At 55.3% G+C, this 14,180-nt stretch overlaps 6 protein-coding genes across 6 annotated transcripts; all 6 read left to right on the forward strand.

The window, feature by feature from the left end:
- Window positions 1–26: 26 nt before the first annotated feature.
- On the forward strand, window positions 27–605 carry LBRM_12_0080 (ribonuclease mar1; the record flags this gene model as incomplete). The annotated part of the gene is made up of 1 exon (XM_001563008.1): window positions 27–605. One exon carries the CDS (start codon window positions 27–29, stop codon window positions 603–605), a length of 579 nt encoding a protein of 192 aa, XP_001563058.1.
- A 744-nt stretch (window positions 606–1,349) lies between these two features.
- LBRM_12_0090 (conserved hypothetical protein) lies at window positions 1,350–3,212 on the forward strand (the record flags this gene model as incomplete). Its single annotated transcript, XM_001563009.1, has 1 exon — window positions 1,350–3,212. One exon carries the CDS (start codon window positions 1,350–1,352, stop codon window positions 3,210–3,212), a length of 1,863 nt encoding a protein of 620 aa, XP_001563059.1.
- A 729-nt stretch (window positions 3,213–3,941) lies between these two features.
- On the forward strand, window positions 3,942–4,214 carry LBRM_12_0100 (hypothetical protein; the record flags this gene model as incomplete). The annotated part of the gene is made up of 1 exon (XM_001563010.1): window positions 3,942–4,214. One exon carries the CDS (start codon window positions 3,942–3,944, stop codon window positions 4,212–4,214), a length of 273 nt encoding a protein of 90 aa, XP_001563060.1.
- A 495-nt stretch (window positions 4,215–4,709) lies between these two features.
- Window positions 4,710–5,327, forward strand: LBRM_12_0110 (conserved hypothetical protein; the record flags this gene model as incomplete). Its single annotated transcript, XM_001563011.1, has 1 exon — window positions 4,710–5,327. One exon carries the CDS (start codon window positions 4,710–4,712, stop codon window positions 5,325–5,327), a length of 618 nt encoding a protein of 205 aa, XP_001563061.1.
- A 760-nt stretch (window positions 5,328–6,087) lies between these two features.
- LBRM_12_0120 (conserved hypothetical protein) lies at window positions 6,088–7,374 on the forward strand (the record flags this gene model as incomplete). Its single annotated transcript, XM_001563012.1, has 1 exon — window positions 6,088–7,374. The coding sequence occupies one exon, from the start codon at window positions 6,088–6,090 to the stop codon at window positions 7,372–7,374; it is 1,287 nt and encodes a 428-aa protein (XP_001563062.1).
- Window positions 7,375–12,567: 5,193 nt separating this feature from the next.
- Window positions 12,568–13,443, forward strand: LBRM_12_0130 (conserved hypothetical protein; the record flags this gene model as incomplete). The annotated part of the gene is made up of 1 exon (XM_001563013.1): window positions 12,568–13,443. One exon carries the CDS (start codon window positions 12,568–12,570, stop codon window positions 13,441–13,443), a length of 876 nt encoding a protein of 291 aa, XP_001563063.1.
- Window positions 13,444–14,180: the final 737 nt, after the last annotated feature.

Here is a 14,180-nt window from a genome sequence, read left to right on the forward strand (position 1 = left end):
GCCACAAAAAGCTTCTGTTGAGAGTCATGTCCCGCTTGATACCACATTACTCCATGGGGAAGACAGCCTTCCTGTGTGTCGATCTACAAAAGGCGTTCAGCAAGCGTATCGAGAACTTCCCAAACTGCGTCTTCGTTGCCAACCGACTGGCACGAATGCATGAGGCACTGCCCGAGAACACCAAGTACATTGTCACAGAGCAGTATCCGAAGGGTCTCGGGCACACCGTTCCGGAGATTATTTTACCCGAAACGGCCCAAGTGATCGAGAAGACACGCTTTTCATGTATTGTGCCGGAGGTGGAGAAGCTGCTGAAAGACGTGAATAATGCTGTCGTCTTCGGCATTGAGGGACACGCCTGTATCCTGCAAACAGTAGCTGATCTCTTGGATATGAATAAGCGCGTGTTCCTTCTAAAGGACGGTCTGGGCAGTCAAAAGAAGACAGACTTCAAGGCCGCGGTAAAGCTGATGAGTTCATGGGGCCCCAACTGCCAGCTCACCACCTCCGAGTCGATTCTGCTTCAGATGACAAGGGATTCCATGGACCCCAACTTCAAGGCGATTGCAAAGCTGCTGAAGGAGGAGCCTCCGATTCCGCTCTAAGCAAGTGCACGACTGACAAAGCTGACGAGCGTACGAATCCAACAGGAAGGGATCTGCCGCAGAAGTCCTGCAGCAGCCTCGTTAAACATCCACCTTTTTTGTCTCCCATCTGTGTGCAGAGGGTGGCTTCATGTCTGCTTGATGGCTCGTTAAAAGTGGCATGTGTTGCTGTTCATGATTTGCAAACGAATCTAGTTCATGTGCAGCTCTGATGGGAGCAGGAGTTCCAGGCACCACTTCTCTGTTTCCTTTCTAGAGCCTCTGGTATCCAATGGTGTTTCCCTATTAATCACCTTTACTCTTTTTGTTTTACGAGTACATATGCGTCCTTTTTCGTTTGACTTGCTTCATTTCCTTTCCTTGTGGCTTACAGCACCTTTTCTTTTCTCTTTCAGCAGATTTCACAGGATGTTCAGGAGTGGCCAGCGGTGCTCTCCACCCTCAAATTACAGTGAAAAGATAAGGAATCTTCGCGTTCAGCGTGCATCCAAGTACGGATAAGTGGCGCGCAGGCGTAGGTTTCGAGGGCACGGTCAGATCTTCCCTTTTCGTCAGACTAGCTGTACAGCCTCTCTAGAGACAGTGCTGAGTGACGCGTCGAAGGTGCGTAGTTTGCCATTCCGGCAGATTAACTGACCACATACACGCACATACCTGCTGCACACAGCTCGTGTGCCTCTGTTTACACTAATTGTGGCGGAACGAGCTAGAACGCGGCTACACGTTTGCCCTTTTGGGGGGGGTATGCCGTCATGCGCCCATTCTTTGCTATCCTTTCCTCAGTCTCACCTTCATTTACTTCGTTTTCTTTTTTCACTACTTGCGCGCGACGTGGCGCACTACTGCGCGGTGTTTGCGTGTCGATTCAAAGCATCCAGAATGGCTGCGGAGTTCTCACTGCTACAGTACCTCGGTGTCACCGTGGACAAGTGCGATTCCTCCGCAGATCTCGACTCTTCCGCGCTTTCGAAGAAGGCAATGTTTCGGGTATGGGCACCAACACAGCACCCGCCATCCAAGTGCGGTCCACGAGAGGAGACGTGCCGGGTACTGGAGAAGAATCGAAAAGGTGCCAACCCCTGGTATGCAGACCCCACCGGAGAAGTGCTTTTGCGTCGCAAAAATGGGGTGGAAGTTCAGTACATGGTGCACAACTCCAAGATTCCATCTGTCTATGGTGTGAACAAGCAACTTGCCGAGAAAAGGGTGGATCGAGAGCGCGAGGAGAACTCCCCTTTGGTCCACTGCAGTCTTGAGGTAGGCAAAGATGAAGCTAGGCAGAAAGAGGCGCGACGCGAGCTGCTACGAGAATTGCTTCGGTGCAACCAGGAACAAGCACGCCTGAAGAAAGAGGAGGAACTTCGCGAGCGCGCTCGACGGATAGCACACGAGCGCGCCGTTTTGCAGTACAACGCGGCTGGGGTTGTACGTGGAGAGGTAGTCCACAAAAAAGCAGTGCATGGGGAAGCCATGCGCGAAGCAGCAGTGGAAGCCCCCACCCGACGAGAGGAGCGCCGAGCGGGTGCAAATGTAGACGCGAGGGATGTTGTGGTTGTGTGGGACGGCAAAGACCAGGATGATCGGCGCCGCCTTGCCGCAGCGGAGCGCACACGCCAACTTGCCGAAGAGAACCTCCGTGTTGCGGAGCAGCGACGCGCAGAGCACAAAGCGCAGGAGCAGGCGGAACGTGAAAGGGCGCAAGCAGAGCGCACGGAGCTGCAGAGGCAGCTCGCGCAGGAGCATGCAGAGAATGTGGAAAGACACCGCCGTAACGCTGAGGCACTGCGAAGTGCCCAAGAGGCCGAGCGCGAGCGCTGGTGCAGGGCAAGCACCACTGATGCGAACCTGCAGGCGGCGCCGCTCTTGTCCCTCTTCGACACGATGGAAAGGCGAGAGCGGGATGAGGCGATTCGGGCACAGCAGAAGCAGGTGGACGACATGGCTCTGAATGCACGTCATGCTGCGCAAAAGCGGGAATGCGCGCAAGCCGAACGGGATAGGGAGCGGCAGTGCACCGCGGATTATGCCAAGGCAGAACTGGAGAGCTTTGAGCGTGAAGTGGAGAACGCGTACCAGAGGCGCGAGTACGAGCGTCTGCAGCTACAAGACGCAGCAGAGGCGGCTGGAAAGGTGCGACAGGCCCATGCAGAGGCCGCACGGCAGCGACAGAAGTCTGTAGAGCCTCTTCTCTTCTGGCCAGCCGCGCATTCACCGAGAGCCGAGGATGCTAAGATAGCCGAAAATCGTAGGTTTCACGAGGACCTTCGCCGTCAGGCCGAGAAAAAGCGCAACGATCGTGCTCGTGAAGAAGAAGCAGAACGGGCAAGCGTCCGTGCGCTTATTGAGTACGATACTCGATCGGCGCAGGAGGCTTTCGCGCATGAGCGTAAGGTGGCGAGAAAAAAAGCAGAAGACCTCCGGCGCACTTTGGAAGCACAGATCGCGCAGAAGCGCAAGGGAGCCGAAGGGCAGCGGCAAGCATGTACCGCTGTCGATGCTACACGTGTGTCTGCTACCGAAGCAATGATACTGTATCGTTGCCCCGTGACGGGAGAGCTTCTGCCTGCCAGCGCGTACGACTTCGGCGTTCAGCGAGGACGTAAATGAACGGTATGTTTAGCTTGGCCACAACCATCTGTGCTGCAGTTACTGCAACCTGAGGTTCTCGCACTTCTACTTTCACTAGTGATGGAGCGTGCGCTTTGGGGAGTTGTAACGCCAAGTCCGACCGGACTGTGAAGGGGGCGGGCGCGATGTCGCGGGCTTTCTTTTTGTCCCATACTGGCGACCATCGCGCTTTTTAGATCGCATCCCTGTACATATCGCCACCGTTGTGCTAGACGAAAGGGAAACAACAACAACAGGAGAGAGCAGCCCCCAGAAAAGGTAGCACAAAAGGGCCTTTCAATACTCATGAAGCAGCTAGTTTACTGTAGTGGGCTCTGCTAGGGGGTCGACTGGGCGGCCGTGCGCCATGCGCACTGTTCACGCCGCTTTTTTTTCCTGAAGGCTCGTGCGGCCTCTTTGCGCTTTTGCCCTGCATACTTTGTGTATTATGCTCTCTACCGCCTCCTCTGGAAAACACGCGCCTCTTTCTGAACGGATGTCACCGGTTGTTTAACCATGCACACGAAAAGCTGCGTACGCCCAAGCTACTATTGCAGACTAAGCAATAAGCACCCAATAACAGGTTAGCAAGACACAGCATACCCGAAGGGCTCTCACGGAATCGTGGACGCTTCGACACTGATTGGCAGTTCCCGTGGACGGGCTGACACTCTCTGGCCAAGACGTGTTCGCTGCCACAACCGTAAGGGAAGTGCGACAGATGCTCATATGGACCAACACTACGCCGATGCTGCTCCGTTTCAAGGCGTGTGGTTTGGGACCACCCCAACACACGACTTCTACCTGACGACTCTTGAGAAAGAACTGTTGCGGATGTCGGCGATGGAGCACTTGCACGCTTGCTGTTTAGATGACCCCCAGCTGCCTACTGCGCGTGATGGTGACAAGCACTCACTTCTGCGTAGCGTGCTGCACGAATCGGCGCGAGTGTTTCTGTCTCTGGTGTTGCTCCTATGCCTTCTAGCACACCTTCTCAACTGACAGCAGGATCATCCAGAGGGTGTGGACTCCCTTACTTGGCGTGCCATAGGCTAGCACACGTTTTTAGCTATCTTTTTCTGCTCACTCTTTGCTCTGTTTCCTGCTCAGTGCATTGCTTCCTGTAATGTAACGTAAATCCGTGATGAGAGTGTTGGCCTCCTTTGTGCTCGTGTGACAGTGCAGCTGTTGCGTGTGGGCTGGTTGCTTGACCAGTCAGTTTCTTGTCAGTCATGCATGCCTTCTCTTCCTCATGTCACCAAATGTCAGCTATGATCTGCGTCAAGTGTTGCCGCATATCTGCAACTGGAAAACACAAATCGCTGGATGGTCCTCCGTGGCCTGATGTGAGGTTTCTGTTGTCTATCTCGTTTGCCTCATCTTACTCTTATCTTGCTTTTACTCCCGCACTTCCTCCTGCTTTTACGTGAACGCCAGTGGGCTTGCAGGAGTGATTGACTGAACAACGGCCCACTACGCGCTGCCAGTAAAGCAAAGATGCACTCAGTGCTTCCCTACACCACCAATCCAGCGCAGATGGCGTCAATCGAGACGCTTAAGCTCATAAACCCCTCTTCAGCAGCTGCTACTGGACCCTATGTGAGCGTGCGGGATCCCAAACTAGTCGTCGGAGGGCTGCTGCACAACTGGGATGCAGAGGCGGCGCACGCGCTTCTTAACGCTCCAAAGTCCGTGCAGACGTGGGACTTGTCTTGGACTGAAGACGAGACCAACTGGGAGGAACAGGTGCATCGCTGCACCTACCCAGAAGAGGTAGAGGATTTACTGCCAGCAAAATGGATCGGCTACTGTGTCCAGAGCGATGTGGATGAAACCCTGGCACGCGTTTGTAAGCTGTGCACAGCGCTGGTGAACAAGTTCATTTCGCTCTCTCAGGGCAACAACGCCAACTTGTCCACTGCTAAGTGGCGCCAGCGCCAGGCTCTGTATGACAGACTCGGCGCCGTCATGGAGCTATTGGAAGCGTCTGTTGGTGAAGCGATCCCTATTCTGAAGCTGAAGGACCCAGAGTTCATCCACAACTGCTGGAGCCAGATGCAGGATGATGAGCGAGTAGAAATTATGTCTGCGCTGGGGACCAAAGAGTATGACTAGACCTGCAATCTTGTGAGCACGCTCCTCCGATTTTTGTCTGTTTGCTTTTACCTTTCTTTCTCTTCTCCTCCTCCCTTGCATATCACAGACGAGTTAACCGCCTATTGGTTAGCTCGTCTGTAGGCGTCTCCATCGCAGCTGTCATGTGGGGTTAGGAGAAGTGAAGGGGGTGGGGACTTTTTTCTCTTTGCTTTGCGCCCCCCCCCCTCCCACCGCTAGAGAGAGCCGCGTGACACGGGCGCTCGATGTTGTTGCTGTTTTTATTTGCCTTTCCCCTTTTAGATCCCAGCGCCTAGCACGCGCAATGCTCAAAAAGAAAAGGTCGTATTTTGTAGCTGAGCGAGGTGCTCGCGCTTGTTTCACAGATCTCTGGGTATAGTTCTCCTCGCTCCTTCGCGTTTTTCTGCTTCCCTGCCCCTGATGACCTCTGGTGTCTTTCACTCGGCGGTGGGACTGCAGGTCGTGTTTGCGACTTCAACCATACCGCCATGTTTGCTCCTATTTTCCCCATTCTTGTTCTCCGTGCTGTGTTACTCTTGCACCCTTCATGGCCACTTTCATACGTCATAGCTGTACTAGTAAGCTTGCTAGACGCTGTTCTATGCGCCGTTTCACAGCCTGGCTCCAGCTGCTCACATTTGAGGCACTTCTGTGCGGAACACATGCCGTGCTACCGTCCCCAACACGTCTTGCTGCCGCATGTGCTCACGCCAAGGAGGAGTTTGCATCGCAGTGCAGCACGAGCGCGCCACCGCCAACTATGCTGACGACGGCTGTTGTGGCCACTCACCTATTGAGCAACAACCTCAGAGAGGCCGCAGCAGTGCTTGCGTCGCACCCCCGTCAGCAGCAGGTATTGGAGGGAGTGCGGGATTATGTGGCGCGTCATCCTGGCGTGTTCGCAGTGTCTACGCTGACGGGCATGTTAGAGGAGATGCAGTGTGTGGGTGAGGGCGCGGCGGCTACCTTTCTGTGCGCAGCCGTCAAGGAGTTTCTTCACAGTTCATCCACAGTAGATGCAGCGAAGGACGAAGCGACCGAGTGGAATGCGCAGCGCGAGAGCTTGCGCTCGCTGGTGCTGCGACATGTTCGCCTTCACCCCACCTATGCATCCGCTCTCCTGGGTTCACTCTGTGCAGTAAGCCGAGGCTGTGCAGAGGACCGCGATGACGTCATCGACGTAATGCAGATCGCCATGCGCGAGCACTCGATGAATCCGCGGGACTTCGGTGGAGTGTTGGATGTTGTATGGAAAACAGGAGAGCCGCGGCGTGTCGCGATGATGTGGAGCTGGATGCAGCACACATCCGCCTGCTGGGATGTTCGCGCGGCTTCGATCGCGATCATGGCGTTTTCGGAACTTCATCAAATGGATGAGGCAGTGGCGTGCATGCAGAAGCTTGCGGAGGCTGACCGCGACCCGACGATCGACGCTCAGGTCGCCTTTGTAAGGTTTCTAGGGGTGCGAGCACACGCCCTCCTTCAGTACGCAGCTCGGTTGGTGCTTCACTGGCATCCCTCCGGCGAGCAGCTTTGGCGCGGGGAGGCTCAGGCCGTCGGAATGGAGCTTGTTAAAGTTTGCTGCGCGTGCGGCGAGCGTAAGCTGGGTATGGAGATGCTTGAACAGATGGTGGCGACGAACGCTGGTGTCCCAGCAGAGCTAGACGTATTTATGCTGCGGCCAGGTGCTGCGGCGCTCGGTGAGGAGGTTCGTGCATCGGTGGTTACGAGCAAGGCGCTGCAAGAATTGTTCATTGACGTTCCCTTGCGCCTGTCCAGCTTGGGTGATCAACCAGAACTAGTCGGGCTTCTTCTTTCTCTTGGGATGGCGGCCAATCGCCTTCCAGAGGTGTACGACGTGCTGGGTAAGACATCGCTTTCGCCTGCCAACTTTCAATGCGCCCTTAACTACTTTACGAAGGGAAGCGCCCTGAAGATAGCGAGTCCTGCCGCCGTGCTGGCCTGCGTGCGGGAGGCTGGTGCGCGAACGGGTCATAAGGTTCCCAAAGAGATGGAGTCGTGGCTGCAGCTGGTGATAGATATGTAGCTCGAGAAAGGCTAAGAGAGAAGGGGTGTCAGTCGGCTGCACCTTCCCCTTTTTGTTGGGAGAAGATGAGAGGCGGAGGTGCTTTGATGATAACGTTGCCTCTCACCCGTACGAACGTGAAGCACCCAGTGCATTCCTGAGTAAAGTCAACAGTGGTGAAGGGGGGTGAGATGGAGAATGGTGAGCACGAGCGTATCTCCCTATTTGCTGCCAGCTGAGGGGTGGGTGGTGTTGCCTGGTTGCCGGCCCTTGACTGTTATGAGTACGCAGGGGGGCTGCACCCACAGAGCAAGCATGAGCAGCTTCATACGAAAAGGATTACGCTCTTTTTGTCGCTCATATTCGTGACTTTTTATCAGCGGGGCCGTGCCAGCTGTAAAGTGAGAAGACGAGATGTGTAATGAGAGACTGGAGAGGGGTCGTGCTCCTCCCCTCGCACCTTCATCTTCGCACAGGCACACAGTAAAGAGAATGAAGCGCGCCCCCGTTGAACAAAAGCGCATGCACAAAATCTCATGATTATGGGGAGAGCGGCGCGCTGCAGTGCTTATCACTTTCCATCACTCTTTGGCAGCTGGGACACGATCAAGACTGTCGCCAGCGGTGGGATGAGGTTCCCCGCTTCACTTATTTATGCCACAGTCTCACTCTTCTGCCTCCAGACAGTTTTATTTTGTGCCCCATCAACACCAGCCTGTCGACGAGACGGCCCTGCAGCACATTTTTGCATTCCCTCTTCTCTGTCGTTTTCCGGCACACGTCACCACATCGAGACATCCAGAGTTGAGTGCGCACCATAGCGCACGCACAGGCGAGTCAATACGATGTCTGCCTCGATGAAAAAAAAAACGTTGGCGTGATGTGCTGCCAAATAATAAAGGCGCCATAACTGATCACCAATCACGGCATTATCGGTGAATTTGTCGCTTTACCAGAGATGTTGGACTTCTCCTCATGCCCTTGTCTCCCAAGTAGACGCAACGGGCGTACTACACGCAGGACAGGCTACTCGGGTGAGTACTTTCCATTGAACTCTCAATTTCTGGGGACATTCCACCAGACAAGCACGCCAGCTCAGGGTGCATTACAGAGGCAGCGTCTGCCGACCTAAAAGGGTAGAGCTACCGTCGACGCTGAGGGATAGAGTGCCGTGAGTATGAGGAAGTTTGATGCCTTTCTCGAGGATATGGCGTTGGCTTCCGGCGAGGTGGTGCAAGTGGCGCAGTGGATGCGTCTCTGTGGCGTCGCGCGCAACAAATCGCGTGCCACTTCAAGGCCTGCTGTTCAGCGCTAGAATATGTGGTGTGCTTTGAAGACTGTATAGATGTGTCTGCCAATTGATTCAGAGGAGTACCAACGTACAAGTGGCTGTGCGGCGCATACAGGCGAATCCTGTCGGTGCTGCAGATACAGCGCCTGTGAGCGCCTCAGGTATCGGTGCCACCGACGAGAGTCAAGGCGCGACGGATGAAAAGCCCAGCTGTGCGACAGTGCCGGCTAACGTGGTCAATATGAATATCAGCAGTGACATTCCGTTGGCGCCAACGCTGGCCTCTTCGGCGCTGTCGGTGAATCAGGTGATGACCAAGTGCCGGAACCGGACCTTTTCGGAAGTGAGGTATGCCGGGTAGCATATTCAAATTCACATGCGAGGCCATCAGCAAATCCTTTCCCTTCTGCCCGCTCCCTGGGGCCAGCGCGGCCGGATAAGTACGCGGTTCTGCAGCCTTATGCACCACCTGCAGACCATGTGCGCTGACCAGTGTGTCCTTGATGGGGAAACCCTCATGGCAAATATTCAGACGTGTCCCCCTCCCCTTTGGCACTCTCGGGGAGCACAAGCACACGCAGTTCAACGTCACGCCCTGCGTGTATTCCTGGACGACATTCTTTACTGGGATGGGTAATCGCTCTTAAAGAAGCCGCTGGGGCAGCAGTGCGAGGAGATGCGAAAGGGCATGTAAGCCATTTGAAGCCGTGTGATTTTCTTGCTCCGCCCCATCGAGGGCTGATACAAGCAGGGAGGAGCCGAGCTTCAGCAACATCTGCGGCGAGCCACCATCGAGGGGCTAGAAGAGCTTGCCATCAAAGGCACAAGGAGCTTCTATGAGCCGCATGCATGCAGCTGGCTGACGTTCAAAAAGGTCCACCTCGAAGACCTTGCGGACTCTTCTGATGTGCTGGCGCTCTGTGCGGGGTACAGCCGTGGGAGCAAGGGCGGTCAGTTCTCCATTGTCGCGAGGGGCTATCTTGAAGCTTCCCTTCCCACCGATTCACCTGGGCGGCACAAGACGGTCTGCAAAGTAGGGGGTGACCTCAGCGAAGTCCAGCTAACGACTATCACCCATGCCTATCGTGCGCGAATGGTTGTCGTGCCACGCGGACGGGGGCGGCGTACCAACCGGCTAACCTGTCCGATGTGGTTCTGCGCCACCCAAGCACGGCAGACATAATGGTAGTCATTGCAGCGAAGTTGTCTCTCGCCATAACACACACCTCTGGTATGTTGGTGTATTCTCCCTGCATCTTGTGTATACGCCCTGACAAGATAGTGCCCACGGCTGCAACCCTACGCGAGCTGCAGCACATTCAGGCACCTGAAAAGAGAGCCTCACCTTTGTCGGGGTGTCTATCCACTTGCGACTTGTGGACAGGGACACCATGCTTCCGCATGAGGAGGAGGGCTCTTCTACTGTTTTGCCGGGGCTGTCGGCCTCGCGGAGCAATGACGCAATCGTGCCGAAGATAGCGCTCAGCGTCTCTCATGAAACCTGGCAGCGTAGTCGTATATACTGTCTCAAGCGGGCACAGCCAGAGGGTGATGGCCTGCGTGCAGCTTCATGTATCCTTTCACGGAGCTTTACGGCCCCATTGCGGCAAAAGCGCACGGGCAGGCGCCCTCGCTCAGCTCCGCGGGTCCGACTCTTTTTATCGGGGTCAGACCTGCCAAGTGTATATGACGCGTGCTTGTTGCATTCATGTTCGTGCAGCACTCAACGCTACCTGGCCAAGTATCCCAGATGGATCGAGGATCCCTGGAGGAGGTACTCGCGGAAGCTGCGACGTATGCACTTCGCAATGCCGCTCCACTGCACGTTGTGGTGTCGCTCGTGGACACACAAGTCCAGGTTTTTCCGTTGCCCCAGCTCGTGGAAACCCTCAGCGAGCAGCGTTATGTTGCGATTGACGTGTATGTTGTCTTACGAGCAGCCCTCGGTCTCCCGACCGCTGCGTACCCCTGAGAGAAAGGTACCACCTTCTTTGGTGCAGCGCAGCACCATAACTTCTTCGGCCTTTGTTCGGAGGGGAGGCGAGACTGGCGGCCAACATTGCTGCGAGAAGGGTTGACTCAGAGTGTCTATGCCTTGCCTAATGTAGCGGTCGCGAAGACTGTGCAAGCTGAAGTGGCGTACATGCATGGTCGCTGTGTGCAGCTTACCACTACGCATCTTTGTAAGATGCCATGCACTCATCTTCTCTGCGTCGATAACGCCTCACTGGTTCACCTGGAGGGATCTTAGCGACAGCCTACTGCAATTGTTAGCGCTGAGCAAGTGCACGATTTCTCCTGCGAAGGCGTGCGCTACACCGAAGGCATTTACCGACTGGAAAGCTCGTGACCGACTGCCCGACTTCTCGCAGGGTAGACCGTGCTGTTCAGCGGTGCGTTGCGCAGCAGGAGGCATGGCGCGGTGTTATGAGGTCGACCGCTCTACTCGGCGACGAGGTGCACTGCACTTCACACATGGTTAGGAGATACTCCACTATGCTGGCTCTCACTGACTTCTGAGAAGGCAGCTGTGCAGCAGTATAAACACTCGCAGGAGGGTCACTCGCTGCCAGCGACGTGAAGACTGCGCCTTCAGAGGGGTAGTGCTACCTCTGGATACCTACGTCTTTGCCCTGCTTGCAGATGCACGGGCAGCATTGTGTAGCGCACGCCTCTTGAGGGAAATACCCCTGTAACTGTGGTTCCTGCCCGACCACAGCATTGATGCACTCGCCACCGTGACCCGCGACAAGTTTGGCGCCAATTCGACGAACACTGGGAGCTGTGCATAGCACGCTCTGTTCGCGCTGGGCTCCGCTGCTGCCTGCAAAGCTTCTACCGACGCTAGAGTCGATCTCAAAAGGGGTATCAATGTGGAGTAGAGACGTCACTATGACATTGCTGGGACCCACATCGCAGCTTCTTTCGTGAGCAACCCCGCTGAGGAGGCGTCGAGCGTCCGTGACACCACCGCTTCCGCCTCTAGCGAAAGCACAGAAACTTTACCCAATGGATTCGCGAGCAGCTACGTATGGCGGCGCTGACGGCTAGCCTGGCAAACGCCATGCGCGATGTGGTTGTGACCGCAGCGACAAAAGTCGGCACGCATTACGGCATCGGAAGGAGAGGATCACATGAGAGACGTGCACGATTTGGCATTGCCACGCGGAGGCTGCGTTTGCCCTACCCGCTCACTCCATCTCTGTTTAAGGCTCTCTTTGCATCCGATTGAACGATATTCAGCTTCTCATGGACTGAGTATTTGCACCTGCGCGTGTTCACGCTTCGCTGCAAGGAGTGACTATGTCGCAGTGCTTTTGGTTTTATTCTACCCCTTTTTCCTCCGCAATCGCTCCGTGCACACGGACACACTCGCACCGTCTTCATTGTCTTTATTCCACTGAAATGGCGGAGCTTCCACCGAATCCTCTTTTCCTCTGGTGGACATACATGCACGCGTCCGTTGATGCGCTGCTCTCTGTTTTTCAAGCGATTGAAACGACAAAACAATCAGTACTGCCAACGCTGCTGTGTATCCATCTGTTGTACTGCAACGACGATGCATTAATGATGGTGCCCACCCATGAAGCTGTACGGAGTAAGAGGTCTTGGGTGATGTGGTTACCCCTTCGCCCATGCCGGGAAACGGGCTGTGTACCTACGCCTCACACCCATGTCTGAGCAAGTGTAGTGTGTGTGTGTGTGTATCACCCCGAGCGTCTTATGGGGGCCTGGCTGTGGCTCTACCACGCCGCGCTTCTACCTTCCCCCTCCCCTCCTCCTCCTTCATGACTCACGCTGAACACGCTCGAAATGCAAAAAACACCCCCAAATGTGTGCCCCGCTTCTATTGGCGCACTGGCAGTGTGTATTCACATTGCAAGCTGGAGTCAGCGCAGCAGGGAATTCATCCGAGAGCGCAAATGAGCAGAAATCATGCGAAAGGTTCGGCGAACGCGCCGCCACTGGACATGCTCCAGAAGCTGCAGCTCTTTCGGTCAACCCTAGTGAACTTTTTAGAGTGGCGCAACTTCAGCGACGTGGTACATGGCTGCTACGTTCGTGTACTACTGGAGATGCGCAGCGCCGAGGAGAGTCGACGCGAGAGTCCCGATAACTACTACATCGCGCTTGTGAAGGGGGCCCAGCGTGGGCCGGTTTACTCCGGCTTCTCCGCTGAAGCTGTGACCACAGAGTGGCACATTGTGATTGAGTTACCGCCGTGCTTCCGCTCGACGCAGAACGGCAATGTTGTGCAGCTGAACTCCATTTCGAATTCCCCATTTAGACAGGCGGAGTATCAGAACTGGGTAGACATGACAAAGGAGACGAGAGAGCTATCCTTCCCGAGCCTCCCGCAGCTGCAGTTCCGCCTAGGGATGCTGGAAGAGCACAAGCAGCAGGCCCTCGCGCCGGAGCCACGCCGCCATAAACACGGTGAGGACGCGCAGACCGCAGAGCTGCGAGATCGAGCGTTGGAGGAGAAGCGAAACCGCATTAAAGAGGAGATCATGGCTACGCACGTGAAGCTGCGCCGAATCGACCAACTGAAGACACTTTCGTTGGAGGACTTGCAGGAGGTAGAGCGAGAGATACTCGATTTAATCACAGGGGTGCGAATATTCATCAATGAACGTTCGAAATGCATGCTTTGTCACAACAGAATCTGCACGGAAATCTGCTACCCATGCAAGCATCAAGTACTCTGCAAGGACTGTGCCAAGTCGATCTGTGGACGATGCCCAGCGCCAATGTGCAAGACACATGTGCAGTACACGTTTGAAGCGTTCACATCGTAGCATCTGCGTGAGCCTTTTTGTGTGGGTGTCGAAGCTCAGCAGGGCCTGCGCTGCCTGTAATGCTGCATCTTTCGTTTCCTCGCTTGACTTTTTGTGCCTCGCCGCCACCCTACCACCCCTTCCAGTGTCGCAACTCGTTACCGGTCTCTTCTGTCACTTTTGGCTCTTCGACCGCCGCCGCTTCGGGTGAACCGCTTTCTCTATATGCGGCACCCTTGCTCGGCTCGACTAACGGCCTCAAAAATGGCGACACTTTGAGGTGTTGGCGTTTTCTCTGGCGGCATGTACTCTCTCACTCTCTCTATATTTCAGTGGTGCTTCGCTGTTCTCCGTGACTGGGCTACGGCGGTGCACTTGGAACTCATGGATGTGTGCCACGGTGCTTTGGGTCTCTTTTCCCCTTTGCTTGCGCGCATTTTCTCGCCTCTGCTTGCTGTAGTTTTTCTCATAACTTCTTCGCATCTCCGCCTTCGTCTCGCAAGTTTGTTTTCGGCAGCCTCTGCGTCGTGGCAGCGTCTGCACTGTTTTGTCTGCGTGGGCACAACGGTGTGGTGGCTCTTCCCATCGTTTCCCTTCGCCGGCCTGGCTGCGTTGGCGTCTTTCCTTCTTGCTGCGTGTGGGTGTGTGGGTGTGGGTGCGTACACGTGTGTGGAGGTGATGCCGTTGAGGGTTGTCATCGACGGGAGGGAGGCGAGAATGAGAAGTACTTTGATGCCCGAGCACCCCATGTGCGCTCG

Source organism: Leishmania braziliensis, chromosome 12 (genome assembly GCF_000002845.2).
Source record: "Leishmania braziliensis MHOM/BR/75/M2904 complete genome, chromosome 12".
Taxonomy (NCBI): Eukaryota; Euglenozoa; class Kinetoplastea; order Trypanosomatida; family Trypanosomatidae; genus Leishmania; species Leishmania braziliensis.